The sequence below is a fragment of the Saimiri boliviensis genome, chromosome 17 (genome assembly GCF_048565385.1).
Source record: "Saimiri boliviensis isolate mSaiBol1 chromosome 17, mSaiBol1.pri, whole genome shotgun sequence".
Lineage (NCBI taxonomy): Eukaryota > Metazoa > Chordata > Mammalia > Primates > Cebidae > Saimiri > Saimiri boliviensis.
Window position 1 is genome coordinate 36,478,342 of NC_133465.1, and position 15,645 is coordinate 36,493,986.

At 41.9% G+C, this 15,645-nt stretch overlaps 1 protein-coding gene across 3 annotated transcripts in view; it reads right to left on the reverse strand.

Annotated features, from left to right (window-relative positions):
- Positions 1-1,897: 1,897 nt before the first annotated feature.
- HLF (HLF transcription factor, PAR bZIP family member) overlaps positions 1,898-15,645 on the reverse strand; it is a 60,090-nt gene continuing 46,342 nt past the window's right edge. The window contains exons 3-4 of one of the 3 annotated variants that reach the window (XM_010341940.3): positions 9,998-10,218; positions 1,898-4,483 (exon numbers count right to left, since the gene is read on the reverse strand). In XM_010341940.3, the coding sequence (XP_010340242.1) occupies positions 4,265-4,483; positions 9,998-10,218 (440 nt within the window). In that variant the 3' untranslated portion in view covers positions 1,898-4,264. The other 2 variants (XM_003931327.4, XM_074388552.1) reach the window with 2 other exon arrangements.

A 15,645-nucleotide genomic window follows, 5' to 3' on the forward strand; every position in this document is an offset into this window, starting at 1 on the left:
TAATTGATTACTAATTATATAGTATGACCATTTTATTATCTAGGTAATAGTCTCTATAAATGGTCTCTTTGTTGAGGTGGAAGCAGAATACCATTGCTAGCCAAATGTTAATAAAAATACATGAAAGAAAGGAAAAAATTCAAAGTTTATTCAACATTAAGAATAACAGACAAAGGTTTGGACTTAACAGCATAAATACCACCAATATCATGGTGTACAATGAAACTAACCTCGTGTCAACTAGTACCTGTTTAACAGATGCGATCTTTGTGGTGTTGCCAAAAGGATAATGGGTTATTGTTATGTTTGGTAAGGTGCTCAAAAATTAAAGACTTTATGTCGACGACTTAAATATTCACACACACACTCTCTCTCTCTCTCTCTCTCTCTCAGCGTCCTGCAAAATGTATTGACTTTAGTTGCTATATCTGATTCGGATAAGGCTTTGCTCATTTTTTAAAATGACATTATTAATTGCAGACAAACCTGGAGGAGATCTTGGCCTTGCCAGTGGGGGTACCTAGAAGCCCTCCAGAGGACATGGGCGACCAGGGGCAGAAGGTACCCATCACCTGGAGGGCAGAACACTTAGTCTCAGACACCTGCAGGATGCTGAGACCCTAGTGCTAAATCCAGATCTCCAACTGTCATCACACAGAGGTAAGCAGGCCTGGTCCCCTGCCTTGGGATTGCTCTAATTAACTGTGATAAAAGTTTAAGTTTTCCTTAAAGGGACACTAGGGTCAAATGAGATAAACAACTAGAAAAACCAAAGTATAACTTTGCAATTTACAGATTGTCTGTTGTTTTACCCTGGGGCAGTGGGGACTGTGCCCCTGAAAATTCTTGTTTCTTCTGAAAACAGACCCTAGACCTTTGAATGTACATTTGGAATTGCTGTGAGTTCCCTACCAAACCAGTAGGTGAGAAGGAATTTCTGGGTTATCTAGTACAGGTTCCCACTCACCCACTGTGGAATCCCATCTACACTCCCCTCAAACAAAGGTCCTTCTGCTTTGAGGGATGGGTCCGTGGAGGCCTGTTGTATTAGAAGACAAAAGTCCTATCACAGTCTTGCCTAATGTGGTTTTTGAATGGTCCAAAGTGGCTACTTTCTGAAAGGAAAGAAGTAATCATTTATAGTCCTTTCCTCCACTAACTACCTCCTTAAGGAAGCACCAACAAAAAAATAGGCTGGTCAGTTTTTGCCTTTCTTTGCCAAGTCTAGACAAAGGAAACAACAACTTGACTTCATCAGGAGGTCCTAATCTGCTCCTTCCAAATTATGTCTAGATGATGTCAGTGTGTTATGATTTGGATTCACTGTTAATGGCCAAATAATTAACCTCGGAAAGATGCTTAGGATGAAAAGGTGAAAAATGACAAAGGGACTCTGATAATAGCTGCAGTCTGCGGGCAGGCATCTGACCCTGGCTGACCCAAATTACTCTGAGTCAACCCATGCCTTTCTGCTAGGTAACTGCCCTGGATGGACAGGCAGCCAGTCCAGGAGGGAGCGTTCGTGTGTGTGTGTTGCGACAATGACCTACATGTAAGGCACCTGTACAGACTCCAAAAGTGTTTAAATTTTTAAGATGAGGTAGGTTTCTGAAACCTCTCCTGGCACACAAAAGAATACATTTTATTAGAATCTTTTTTTCTGCAGAAAATATTTGAGATGCTCATTTGATATAAATATCTAATCCAAGAAAGACCAGTGTTCGAATATAGTTTTTCATCTACCATTCGATGGCCATAAATTTGGATGGTCCATGTTGCAATCCTTCCACAATTCTCCACTTAAAGACATAATTTTTCTTTGTTTTAATGACTGTTGCATTTAACAATTCTACAATTCGCCTCTTTGCCTGTAAAAAGGCCAACTCTACGTCCACTTGTTTCTCATATTGATATCTTTTATTTAGCTCTGCTTAAGACTGCAAAAGTTTTTTATTTTCTTATCCACCTGACCAATGTATTGCAATTCCAATATACCCCCTTCTCCTACCGTCATCTATAGCTTGGGACAAAATGAACACCTAGTAGAAATATCCTACGGGTTGGGTTTCCCAAGGTATGACACTATGAGAGAAGCATTGCTTAGGGGCTGACAAGGAGGCCACCAGATCATTAAAGAATGAGATACTCTGAAGGCAGGAAACTAGAAAATCCCAATGATGAAAGGATAATTTAATCTAGCATAAAATGTTTCTTTGTCATAGCAGCAGAATTTCTTGACATTTTACAACTTAAGGAAACAAAAGAACAATCATCTTTAAAGTCAAACATCTATCAAATTATAAACCAAACACATAGCACCGATATCAATCTCATAAAACGTGCGGGCCCGCAGGGTAGAACAGAACTGTCTGGGACACTGGCAGCAACGTGCCATTCCAGGAACTCAGAATTTCGAAGAAGTGAACATTTTTGTGGCAGATGCTTTTCCTAAAAAACACTGTATCATCCAATAAATATTTGACTAAAATCCATTTTGTGCTTTTGGGTGATGTTAACTGACTTCTTTCTGAGGCCTAATAAGAAACAAGAAAGCTCCTTGTGTATTTTAGAGCAGGATACATCATCACAAGCCTCGATACTGTCATAAAATTTTAATTTAAAGCAGAAAACATGCTGATGTGTCAGTGATAGGGCTTAAAATATTAAAGACTTCAAAAACCCCCAAGCGCTTCTTCTCTGTACAACATTGGTGAATATATATCTTTGCTATATAATTTTAAAACATGGAATAGTTTTCCTCTCCTCTTTTCTATATATAATATATGTCTTCCAAAATACATTGTCAGTATTTATATCTGAAAAATACTGTACAAAAAAGAACTTCCTATAATTACTCTGTATAAACATTAAACAATTTAATATCTTCTTTTGGTCTGTAGTAAACATTTAAATTGATTGGATTAACCACAGTTTGTGACAACACCATCCCCTTCTGAGATACACCAGTGTCTTTTACATTCATTTTTCAGAAGTCCACTTTATAAGAGCACATACGTTCAAAAGCAAACAGAGAATAAGAAACGTAAGCTTCAGAATCATTAATTTATGAGGCATTCAAAAATGATACCACTAGGAAAAGGGCCTTACAAAACATCAACTTATTAACTTAACTCATTTTCTTTTTAAAAACAGCAAAGTATAATTCACAAAAATATATATATTACCAAAAAATGGGAAAACTGAATCTTAAGTAACTGTTTTGAATATCAAGAGGGATGTGGAAAAAGTTAACTAGAAAAGTGGGGGCAAGGCAGGGTGTCAAGGGAGGGAAACAAAACCGAACACATCAATATCAAAGGCTAATCCAAGACGCAGTTTTTGGCTCGTGTACTGATAAATTAACCCCTCATCCTTAGACCTCCCATTTCCCTCTGCTTCCTCGTCCTAGGGAATAGTCTGGCCATGCTCAAATGCATTACTTTACTTTTTGTTTTTTTTTTTTTAAAGATAGTGAAATTCTTAGGGAGAATATCCTACGTCCACTAGTAATACTCAGGCAGCATGCTCTAGCGTACAATAGGATTATTGCTTTAGGTACAGACAGTGCAAAAACACACTCTGTGTTCTATAATAGTACTCTTACTTATCTGGGGTTGGTAGAATTAAAAGGAAACTTAGTAGATAGCAGGAAGTAAATATGGGATCTAATAAATCTAAACAGCACTTTAATTTGAAGACGATTATCACCAAAACGGAAAGAGGAAAGCAACCTATAACGGACTAGAGCTGCGGCGTAGTGCTAAGGTATTGTATGCACCTCATTAGCATGGTAACTTATGGACTAAACAGAAACAAGAGCTTGACTCTGAAAAACTGAGATCCACTATCTTACCAGGGCCCTTTTTAGTGCATCCAAGCAGAGAGTCCTGGAAGAATAGGTAAGCTCAAACATGAAGCAACGCTGGAGGCAGGAGTGAAGGAGGGAGGGGATGGGAGACCCACGAGAGGGCTCCTCAGTCTAGTAAAAACATGGCACCTTTCTTTGTTGGAACTAAAAGACGATGAGAGGGCTATCTTAAAATGGCAAGAGCAAAGGAACACGCACACGCACACACCTGACCACACACGGGGCACAAGCACATATACACGCACGCAAACACACAGATGCACACCACAATGGGAGTCAGTTGTGTTTATGCCTCTGGTAAAGTGCTGATGTCAGAAAGGTTGGTTTGGGTGTGGTGCTATCAGACAGGAAACAAACTGTCCATCTATTCCAAAGCCAGCCCACAAAAATGCCATCCTACAGGGGCCCGTGCCTGGCCTCATACTTGGCAAGTATGTTCTTGCATTTGCCCAGCTCCTTCCTCAAGTCAGCCACCTCCTGGCGGAGGGCCGAGTTCTCCTTCTCCAGGAACGAGGCCCGGATGGCGATCTGGTTCTCCTTCAGCCTCCGGGCGTCGCGGGAGCGCTTGGCTGCCATGTTGTTCTTTCTGCGCCTTGCCCAGTACTTGTCATCCTGCTCATTAGTTACAGAAGGAAAAAAGAAACAAGATATTAGATTTCAGCAAAGCCCAGTGCCAGCCAGGGCATGGGCAGCCTCCAGGATTGTGCAGAGGCACCAGCCCGGGTTTCCTAGCGTGCGTCTCCTCCCTTTACAGTTTCTCGTCTGAGAGCATGGCCCGTGAGCCACACTTCCTTCCTGGAGCAAGGACCCACCGACCCTCCTCCTGTCCAGATGTATAGTTTTTCCTTGTTTTTTTCCTATTGCACAGGCTCCTCCTCTTTGCCTGGCAGAGGTGTGCTCAATGAAGCAGAGATCAGAGGCTGAATAAAGGCAGGTGGCTCACCTCGCCCCTTAAATTACATTCCGACTCTTCCTTAAACTCCTTGCTCAACACTTTATTTTAAGAACCCTTTTCCTGCATGGGCACTCCTATGCTTTTTGGGTATAAGTTGGTACAAAATTTTTATAAGGCAATTTGGCAATATCTACAACTATTTATTTATTTTTGAGACAGAGTATCCCTCTGTCACCCAGGCTGGAGTGGAGTGGCCTGATCTCAGCTCACTGCAACCTCCGCTTCCTGGGTTTAAGCAATTCTCTGCCTCAATCTCCCGAGAAGCTGGGATTACAGGCGTGCACCACCATGCCCGGCTAATGTTTTGTATTTTTAGTAGAGATGGGATTCCACCATCTTGGCCAGACTGGTCTTAAACTCCTGACCTCATGATCCACCTGCCTTGGCCTCCCACAGTGCTTGGATTACAGGGGTGAACCACCGTGACCGGCCATCTACAACTACTGAAATGCAGATACTCTTGATCTAGCAAGTCCACTTCCAGGATTTCGTCCCGTAGCAATCTTCATACATGTGCAGGTACATACAAAGCATAAATTGTTCACTGGAGCACTGTGTGCAATAGAAAAAATAAGGAAAAACTAATTAGATGTAGGAGATTTAACAACTACATTATGATACAGTCATACAAAGGGATATGTGGCAACTGTTAAATAAAATGACCCACCGGAACCAGAAAGATGTTTATGATATGCCACTACGTGAGTGGAAACAATGGCAATTTTCATACAACTATGTACCGTCTCAGCCCAGTTTGATTAAAAATCATGTCATATATTCATAGAAAGAGGCCCAGAAGAATTTATGCTAACAAATAAAAGTGGGGGCTCTAGAAGGGGATTGGCAGAAGCAAAGGAAAGAGGTAAGACTTTCTACCTTTTATATTATTCTGAACTATTACAATATCATATAATGGCTACGTACACTTTGGTAATAAACTCTTCAACCTGCTGCTAATCAATGTACTCATATTGGTGGCTAGAATTTAAATAATTTACTCTAATATCCTGTTTAACTGTTCTCTAGGTCTTAAGTAGCCCGAGTGATATTTTACTGCGGTCAGTGTAAAAACAATCCCTCCTTCCCTGTCCTCCACCCCCACTGCTGCCTCCCTACCATAAAGGAAAAGCTTCTTAAGAAGACTTAGAAAGGGGGAGCTTCTTTTAGATCTTCCCAATTCACTGATGGTGCCACCTGGCGAATTTTGCAACTCCCCTTTTTCAACGATTTGCAACAGCAAATCCCTCAGTCTTAGCAATGCTACTACCTGCAGTTACATGCTACCCAGAATAAGTGAGTCAGGCCAGTGCTTGCCCCTGCTCAGAATTCTAAGGGGCAGCTGGCATTGGAGGAGGTCACATGGGTTGGGGGCAAGGCTGCAAGGAAAGTCTAAGGTCAACCATCCACCCCCAAAACTGCCCATTACCCTCAACAGGCATTTGCCCTGCACAAATACAGAAAGTATGGGATATAAGCTGTGTAGACACCTTCTATCTGCCATCCACAAGCTAGTACTATCAGCTGAAATAAAACAGCCCCAGCTTTTTATACATTTCATAACAATATGTAACAGGGTAAAAAACCAATTTTCATAATAGATGATACCAGAATTTTTCCGGGTAGGAGGGAGGAGGCTGCTCTTTGAAGAATATTGGGGTAAGCAAGCTTGGGCAGGTGTGCAATGGTTGCTGGCCGGTTAGTTGTCTGTGCTTCTGAAAGGAAGCAGGGGAGCTGAAGACAGGGGAGAGGCTGGGAGAAGCCAGGAGAGTCAATGACATCATGGTGGTGAGGAGGCCCAAAGGCATATTAACCACAGTGGTGAAGCCTCCAGTTCTGATGGAAGTTATTTTGTGTTTGATGGAAGCCTGGGTTCCACTCCCTTCACAGTATCAGTAAATCTATACCCAACAATGTGCCTGGGAGTGTGGTTTCCAAGAGCATTCAAAAGAGGACTTGCTTTAGGATATATCCTCTGCACACAGGGGAACAGGAGCCCAGGAGGCAAAGGGGTACATAAGAACCAGCCCCTAGGACACTGCAGAAACTGCACGTATGTGATGGGGGAGTGATGGAGGCGGGGGTCCCACCACAGGCCACAGGCTTGGTGTGGTCTAAGACAATTCTGACCAGGTCTTAAGGACCAGGAAGTCACCAGCTGATCTCAGGGTAACAGCCAACTTCTCTCTTACTTATTAGAGCTCTTCTCACTTCTAAAGTGCTTTCATTTCCCAGCCTCACCTGTCCACACATGCAGATGGGCCAGCCAAGGTGTGGAATGCAAAATAAACCTTTCAGGTGGGAGGGAGGGGAGCTGGGAATCAGGTTGAGAAGAGGATGCAGAAGGCAGGAATGATGAAGGAGTGTCCTCGACTAGAAAAACCAGTTCGCCTCCCTTTGTCATCACAGAATGGTTGTGGCAGGGGGATGTGGGATTTTGAGCAGGGCTGATAAACTTGGCCCTCCATCCTCTGCCCACTTTCCCTCTATCTCCCAGGTGCTGACACCATCTGGCTACCCAGTTACCTCCATGCAACAAGCAACCCACTCAGCCCTGCCCCACCCAACAGGTCAACACTCCCTGTTTCTCACCAGACTAGAAGTTCCATGAGGGCAGGGACAGTATCAGTATGGTTCAACTTGGTATTCCCAACCCCTGATACAGGGTTAGAGCACTGGAACACACTAGCATTTGAAAAATATTGACAAAATGAATGAATGGACCCTTAAAAGTATTGAGAAATCAAAGTGATTAAATGGATTTTCAGCTAGGTATCCCAGCATGCCAACCTCAATTCTCCCTTCATTCTCCAGGGCATGTATGCTAACCCCAATGACCGACTCAAGAGAGGACGTTCAGGCAGCGGCAAGGAAGATCATTTGGTGGGGGCCGTTTCACTGAATTGGTTTACTTGTCCAAAGCAGAGGGCCAGAAACACCTTCTCCCCCACCTAACCTTAGCTCCATCCTTTCTGCCAGAAGGAGAAAAATGTTTCAGCTCTGTTTCCTGCTTCACGTTGGCTTATGGTTTTTAACTTGAGACTTCATCCACAACTAAAAAATATCCAAGGACACACGGCCAGACAATGCTCCTGCCCATTCCCCACCAGCTATGTGAAAATGTCAGGCCTGACCATGAAAGTAGCAATACGTGTAATTCCAGCACGGATGGTTTTTGCCTGGCCTCTTTGTTGCCAAGGTTACCTGGGTTATTAACTAATCTTGCTCTTTGGTAAATCTGGAGACTTTGTGAAGGTCTGGCTGGAAATTCTGTCTATTACTCATAGCAGCATCCTTTCAAACTACCCTTCAATTCAAGAGGAACAGGATCCCTGGCTTAGTTTAAGATACGAGGCTTTAAAACACACAAAAAACTGAATCACTAAGAAGACAAGACTAGGAAAAGCATCTCGTGGAAATAAGGTGCCTAATTGACAAAGACCTGAGCCCAGGGTGCCCCTTTCTTACCCCGTCTCAGTCTAATCATCAATGTCCTGACTAGTTTAAATTTTCTGGTGTTTTTGCCATGTGATTTCCATTTTTCCAGGGTGACAGCCATTGATTTGTCACACAAGAGCCCCTGTTATAGCTCTTGTCAGGGCCAACATGCTGCTGTGATCATTTGGGAAGCTAGACAACCTGGAAGCCAGGTTAAGCCTTCCTCTAACAGGTAGTGATCCACTTACTTCACCTTTTCATTTCTCCATTTCCTCAACGGCAAGGTGATAACTTCGGACAAATGAATCTCTAAGGTCCCCTTCGGCCCTGACATTTTCCTATTCTGCATCAAGTAAGGCAATCTCAGGAAAGTAGATGACAGCAGTGATTTACATTTGCCAGGTACTTCTAATTCCAGCATTCTTTCTAAATAAGTAAAGCAGGAACCACTGGTCTAAGCCAGTTCAAACAATGTCTCAAATTCCTATTTCCCAGCCTAGGAGTATCTCTACACAGGAACCATAGTTAGGTTTGAGAGATGGTGGGAGCAGACATTAGAAGAGGGCTAATTATGCCTTGTTCCAAGGCCTTGACTATGTATGACCATCTCTCTATTACCCATATGATTGGAAAGAAACAGGAAAGTTCTAAGCAATGGTTAATAAGAAATGGTTCTATTTTGGCATTAGCAAACATGGTATAATTTTGGAAAGAATTTTTATCCTAAGGTATCATTAAGTGTGTCTGTTTAATTTTGTTTTAAGTTGTATTTGACTTCCAAGGTAAATCTATTTACCTTTATAAATAATATGTCCCTTCAACACTGCAGAATTAACCTAGTGGTGAGAGAGTCAAGTGATCATTACTCAAGATACAAAGTGAACAGTACACATAAATGGTGTCAGGGAACTACCAGTTTCCTTCACAAAATCCCACCCTGGTCATCCGAGGTTGGCCATATGGAGGAAGGTCCTATCCGGCTGTTATTCCTCGCAGCCCAAAGGGAAATGGCAGCAGCAAATTAGCAAGTTTCCCAAAAGGAAGGTAACCCTTTGAGGGCTAAGAGGTTCGGATGCCCTTCTCAAATAATTTTCTTTTTCCAACTTTGAAAGACTTGGTGTTTGATTTTGTTAGACTTCTGTGGGTTTCCATGCAGATAGGAGCAGCTTTGCTTCCTCTGTGGACTTAAAATCACTCCAGCGTTTTTCTGCTTCTCCTTATCAGCATCAAGATATAAAAGTGATTTCAGCCGGGTGCGGTGGCTCAAGCCTGTAATCCCAGCACTTTGGGAGGCCGAGGCGGGTGGATCACGAGGTCGAGAGATCGAGACCATCCTGGTCAACATGGTGAAACCCCGTCGCTACTAAAAATACAAAAAATTAGCTGGGCATGGTGGCATGTGCCTGTAATCCCAGCTACTCCGGAGGCTGAGGCAGGAGAATTGCCTGAACCCAGGAGGCGGAGGATGCGGTGAGCCAAGATCGCGCCATTGCACTCCAGCCTGGGTAACAAGAGCGAAACTCTGTCTCAAAAAAAAAAAAAAAAAAAAAAAGTGATTTCAAAAAATACCCAGAGAGAAAACAACTTGCCTAGAAGTCACCTGCCAAGAAACAGGATCAGAAATCATCGATCCTTCATGCACTAGCTTCCGTGATCTTCCGGGGGGGGGGCACCCTTTTAAGTGGTCTGAGGATCCCACTCTCCATTTGCCCAAAGACTGATTACCAGTTCCAATTTACCTTCAGATCATCAGGGATGAAGACTTTGCGAGCTTTCTTAATCATGGGCTGTGGCTTCAGTTCTTCCTCGGAGAACTTGCGTTTGCGAGGGTCAAACATTTCCTGGCCAGGGATGCTGGAGAGGGCAAGATCTGCTGGGTCTGGTTCATAACCCACTGGGACCTGGATGGTGTCAGGATCAATGGGACTCGGTGTATTGCGGTTTGCTGGCAACAGCTGACCTGGAACAACATAGGAGTTTTAGATCATGAACACCCTAGGGAGACCCAATAGGCAGCTACTTAACGATGCCCTGAGACAACTGGTGAGAGTCTTCAGCTCACTTATATATGATCCTAACATGATTGATCTTACTCATCCTCATTGCATCTCCGAGAACTTGACTCATGCCACATCAGGCAAAACAGAAACCCACATACACATGTTCAAAAACTAGAGAGGGAGAAGCCCAATTTAAAAATACACATTCATTCTTTCCTATCACACATTTACCAACGACGTGCCAGGCACTCTGCAAGATGCAATGAGCAAAACCACATAATTTTCACTTTAAGGGTGTTTTCCAGGTGAGTCAGGGAGACAGACCAGTAATTAGCCAGTTAGAGGAGAGTGTAGACGTTGGGATGGAAGTAAATCTCGTGTGATTCCACAGTGTGAGGAAATGGTATGTCACACAAAGGAGGTCAGGGAGCATTTCCTAGAGACGACAGTTGGTACAGCTGCATCTTGAGACAAAGAATAATTAGAAAAAGAAAAAGGTATTCTAGGCTCCAAGATAAGACGGAGGTTTGCATTTCTGAGGAACCACGATAGTCGGGTAGCTGTCACACTGAATCAGAAGAAAACATGGAGCAAGCACAAGAGATGTGGCCAAGAAGGTGGGCAGTGGGGATATGATTTTTTAAAATCCAAATGTCACTGAGGGATTCTGAGCAGTGAAGTGACAAACAGCTGATGTTTGGAAAGAAGACTCAGGCAGTGTGATGAACGGATTGCATGGGGCACGGCTGCAGACTGAGCAGATACAAGACTTGTGATAAACAGTGTACACGTTAATAGTAGCAATAGAGATAGTGAGAAGGGGATTCGGTCTAGAAATATTTCACAAATTAGAAAGAACATAATGGAGATGATCCACTTGAGGATTCTACAGGCAAAACCACTGAAATGCACAAACATCCACAGAACAATGGGTTTACTGTGTTTCTGAATGTGTCTTACTGGTGAAAGTGAACTTCCTAACAGACCCAAATGTTTATGCTGGGAGCTCTGAGTTTTAACTTCTAGTTTTCATCTGAATTGTATACTCTCTCCTTTCACACCCCATGAATAAATGAGAGGATGTAGTTCAGCTGCATTTGGCCCGTCTTGTCCTCTTCCTCACTGCCAATGGTAGGCCAATGTGTGAAGTATTCTTTAGGTTTCATTAAAACCTACCCTAGGTCGAAGCATGAAGCCACTGGCTTGGATTCCAGCAAAACTGTGAAACTGTGCTCATCTGTCTTCTGGAAAGGCCTGGTGGGGAGCTTGCAAAATGAATGCTCTGGATGACCTTCTAGGTCCCCACTCTGCTTTGCGCTCTCTTTGTATCCTGCTTGCCAAAAAGGAAGAGATGGGCCCCGAGGCACTGGCAGAGGATGGAGATTTCTCATTAGCCAAGCTGTAGCTCAGCTCCAGCTTCTAGAGACTGCTGAGTTCTGTACTGGATGATGTCAAGCCAGATTTGATCTCGTGCCTCTTGACATTGCCTCAGAAAATCAACCACATGCGATTCAAATGGGATTTTATTTTCCCTTTAGAAACTCTCTTTGAACTTAATAACAAAGCTATCCAATGCCCCATCACCACAATGTCCCCACTTCCCTATACTTACACAGGCAGATGCCCCACCTCCTATCATCATGAAACACCTCTTAATACTTCCCAAATCTAATTGCTCCAAGCTCCTCTTTAGTACTCCAATATTCTGTTTATTGCGCTGTATCAAAATGTTTTATTGCTTTATGAGTGTTGTGAAACTGTACACATGTACACACACACGCACATGCACTCGCGCGCGCACACACACACACACACACACACAACCCTCCTCTATAATCTCTATCATACCACATGGTCTTTTATGTTTTATTCATTTATCCCACCTATCTCCTCAACATGATGCATACTTCAGAGTTCAGCTTCTACAAAGAATATTCCTCATTTAATGGTGGCCTCTGAGGTGATGGACTCTGACATTCATTCATGGACATTCTAACAATAACACTTCCCTTTACATGGAACCTTTCTTGGCATTCTTTCTCTCTGCATTTTTCCTCCAGTGGAACTAGGTCGGCCCTACCTGCAGAGTGGAGGAAGCCTAACTGGACCACAGACAAGGTACGTGGCTTCCCCACTATCAAACAGCCAATGGCAAAGAACCTGAGAAACAAAACCAGGGCCCTTTTCTCCCCAAAGATACCTTAGTGCCATCTTATTTATTTATATTTTCTGCTGAATTAACTCTACTGAACTTACTTTTTTCCTTTTATTTCAAAATGTCAATAATATCATGAGCGAGGGGTATTTTTTCCTATCTCCTGTGGATTTTCAAAATTTTAGTATAAGAAGTGTCAACATAAGAATGCGTCATTGCCGGGCGCGGTGGCTCAAGCCTGTAATCCCAGCACTTTGGGAGGCCGAGGCGGGTGAATCCCAAGGTCAAGAGATAGAGACCATCCTGGTCAACATAGTGAAACCCCGTCTCAACTAAAAATAAAAAAACATTAGCTGGGCATGGTGGTGCGAGCCTGTAATCCCAGCTACTCAGGAGGCTGAGGCAGGAGAATTGCATGAACCCAGGAGGCGGAGGTTGCGGTGAGCCAAGATCGCGCCATTGCACTCCAGCCTGGGTAACAAGAGCGAAACTCCGTCTCAAAAAAAAAAAAAGTGCATCATTAATTTTTGTAGACGATCAACGATGTTCACTGCGAAATTTCAACGAATACAGAAATGTGTCAAGAAAGTGAAAGTCCTGATTCTTGCTACCCTCTTCTTCCCCACAATGTCTCTCACTGTCTTTCCAGAGGTCATCACCCTTAACATCTTGACATGAACCCTTATATCTTGGTTTTTTACACATAAATGGTTTAACCCAAGTGGGCTTATACTACCCACGTATCTTAATTTTTTAATCTATCAGTATACCATATGCAATTTCCAAGGTTAGTACAAATAAAACTACTTTTGCTTTTTAAAGGGTCAACAGTATCCCATAGTTTGGATATATAACAATGTATAATTCCCTAACTGATGAATTTTTAGGCATATATTTCTGTAGAAGTGATTTCTAGAAGTGAGACTACTCACATGAAAGGCATGTACATTTTTTATTTTTAAACATACTGCCAGAATGCTATTAAAAAGTCAAAAAATAACAGATGTCGGTGAGGTTGCAGAGAAAAGGGAACATTCATTTACTGTTGGTGGGAATATAAATTAGTTCAGCCCCTGTGGAAACCAGTTTGGAGAGTTCTCAAAGAACTAAAAATACAACTACCACTAGATCCAGCAATTCCATTACTGGGTATATATCCAAAGGAACATAAATCCTTCGACCAAAAAGACACCTGCATTTGCATGTTCATTGTGGTGCTATTCACAGTAGCAAAGACAGAATCAACTTAGATGCCCATCTACAGTGGGCTGGATAAAGAAAAAGTCATATATCTATGCCATGGAATACTATGTATCCATTAAAAAGGATGAAATCCTGTCCTTGCAGCAACATAGATGCAGCTGGAGGCCATCATCCTAAGTGAATTAACACAGAAAACCAAATACTGCATGTTTTCACTTATAAGTAGGCGCTAAACATTGGGTACACACAGAAATAATGCTGGGAACCTCAGACACTGGGGGCTCTAAAAAGGTGGAGGAAATGAGGGGGGCAAGGTTGAAAAATGATCTGTTAAGTACTATGTTCACTATCTGCATGAAGGGTTCAATCATAGCCCGAATCTCAGCATCATGTAGTACATTCATGTAACAAACCTGCCCATGTACCCACTGAATCTAAAATTAAAAAAAAAAAAAAATTAAAAAACCTACTGCCAAACTGTGCTCCAAAAAATGTCATACCTATTTACACTTGTACCACTATCTGTAAGAGTGCACATTTCCTACAATATTATTTTTTAAATGTTGCCATCTTATATGCACAACTATTACTATTGTTTTGTTATTTGAGTCTTGCTCTGTCACCCAAGCTGGAGTGCAGTGGCATGATCTCAGCTCACTGCAACCTCTGCCTCCTGGATTCTAGAAATTCTCCTGCCTCAGCCTCCTGAGTAGCAGGGACTACAGGCACCCAGCACCACCCCCAGCTAAGTTTTTTTATATTTTAAGTAGAGACTAACATTTTTTGGTATTTTTTAGTAGAGACTGTTTTTGGTAGAGGGTTTCACCGTGTTAGCCAGGCTGGTCTTACTATTGTTTTAATTTGTATTTCCTTGGTTACTGGTGACATGATCAACTCACATGTTTACTGGTTATTTGTTCTTTGTAGAAAATATTCTAAGGTATTTTTATACATATACTCTTCTAGGTGAGTTCCAGAGTACACTGGTTAAGTTATATTTAAAGTTATCATTCTAACTATAATAATATTTGGGATTTTTGAAATATAATTTCATAGGTTAATTTGAGGACAACTATCTTTAAAACATTGAATACACCCACAGTATGCACTCCATTTTTATTTTTTGTGAGCCTTTTAAAAAAAAAGTGTATCAGTTCAGTTTTATAGTTTTCTTCATTTGGGCTTTTCACATTTCAGTTCATTCCTTAAATGTTTTATAAGAGTTGTTACTAGCATATATTACCCTATTATATTTCCTAAGTGGTTACCACTGCTATATAGGAAGCTACTAGTTTTAAAAGCTATTGGTTTATATCCTGACACTTTACTTTGTTCTAATAGTTGTAACTTCTCTTAGTTTTTAGGTGAATCATCTCATCTTCTGCCTCTACAGACAGGGGTGGCTTCCTTTCTATGTTTATAATTCCTACTTTCTTTTTAATAATTTTCAATGTCACTGCATTAGCTGGCCTCTGCAAGGCAATGAGAAGAGAGACTGAGGCTAATGATCACTGCTTGTCTCAGACTTTAACGGAACATGCTTTTAATTCTTCAGATCCTTCAATATAAAGGCTTGTTCTAGTAACTTAGTAGATACAACTTGACGTTAGGCAGTTACAACCCTTCTGACTTTGTTTTACTAATAATTTTTTAAAACCAGAAATAATGTATTAAGTTCTCTTAAAGGCCATTTGATATTTACTTATTGAGATAATCATGCCATTTTTCATTTGTTAAGTCTGAGCTTGGTATTTCCAAAGCTTTACTTAAAAGATCCATAGTGGACAAGATCATGTAGCCTCTGCAGTTACTGGAACATCATTTTTTTTTTCCTAAAAGCATCTTGCTGAAAATCACTTCCAAAAGGACCAAGGAGGGTTTCTGGAGGAAAGGGTAGGACAAAGGGCTTAAGAAATCTGGAAAGAGAATAGAAGTTACCTTCAAACCCAAAGCTGGCCTCTTCTTTTGTCACAGATTAGGCATGGCTAAACCTCCAAATAGTGTAACTGGAAATAGGATATTTCATATT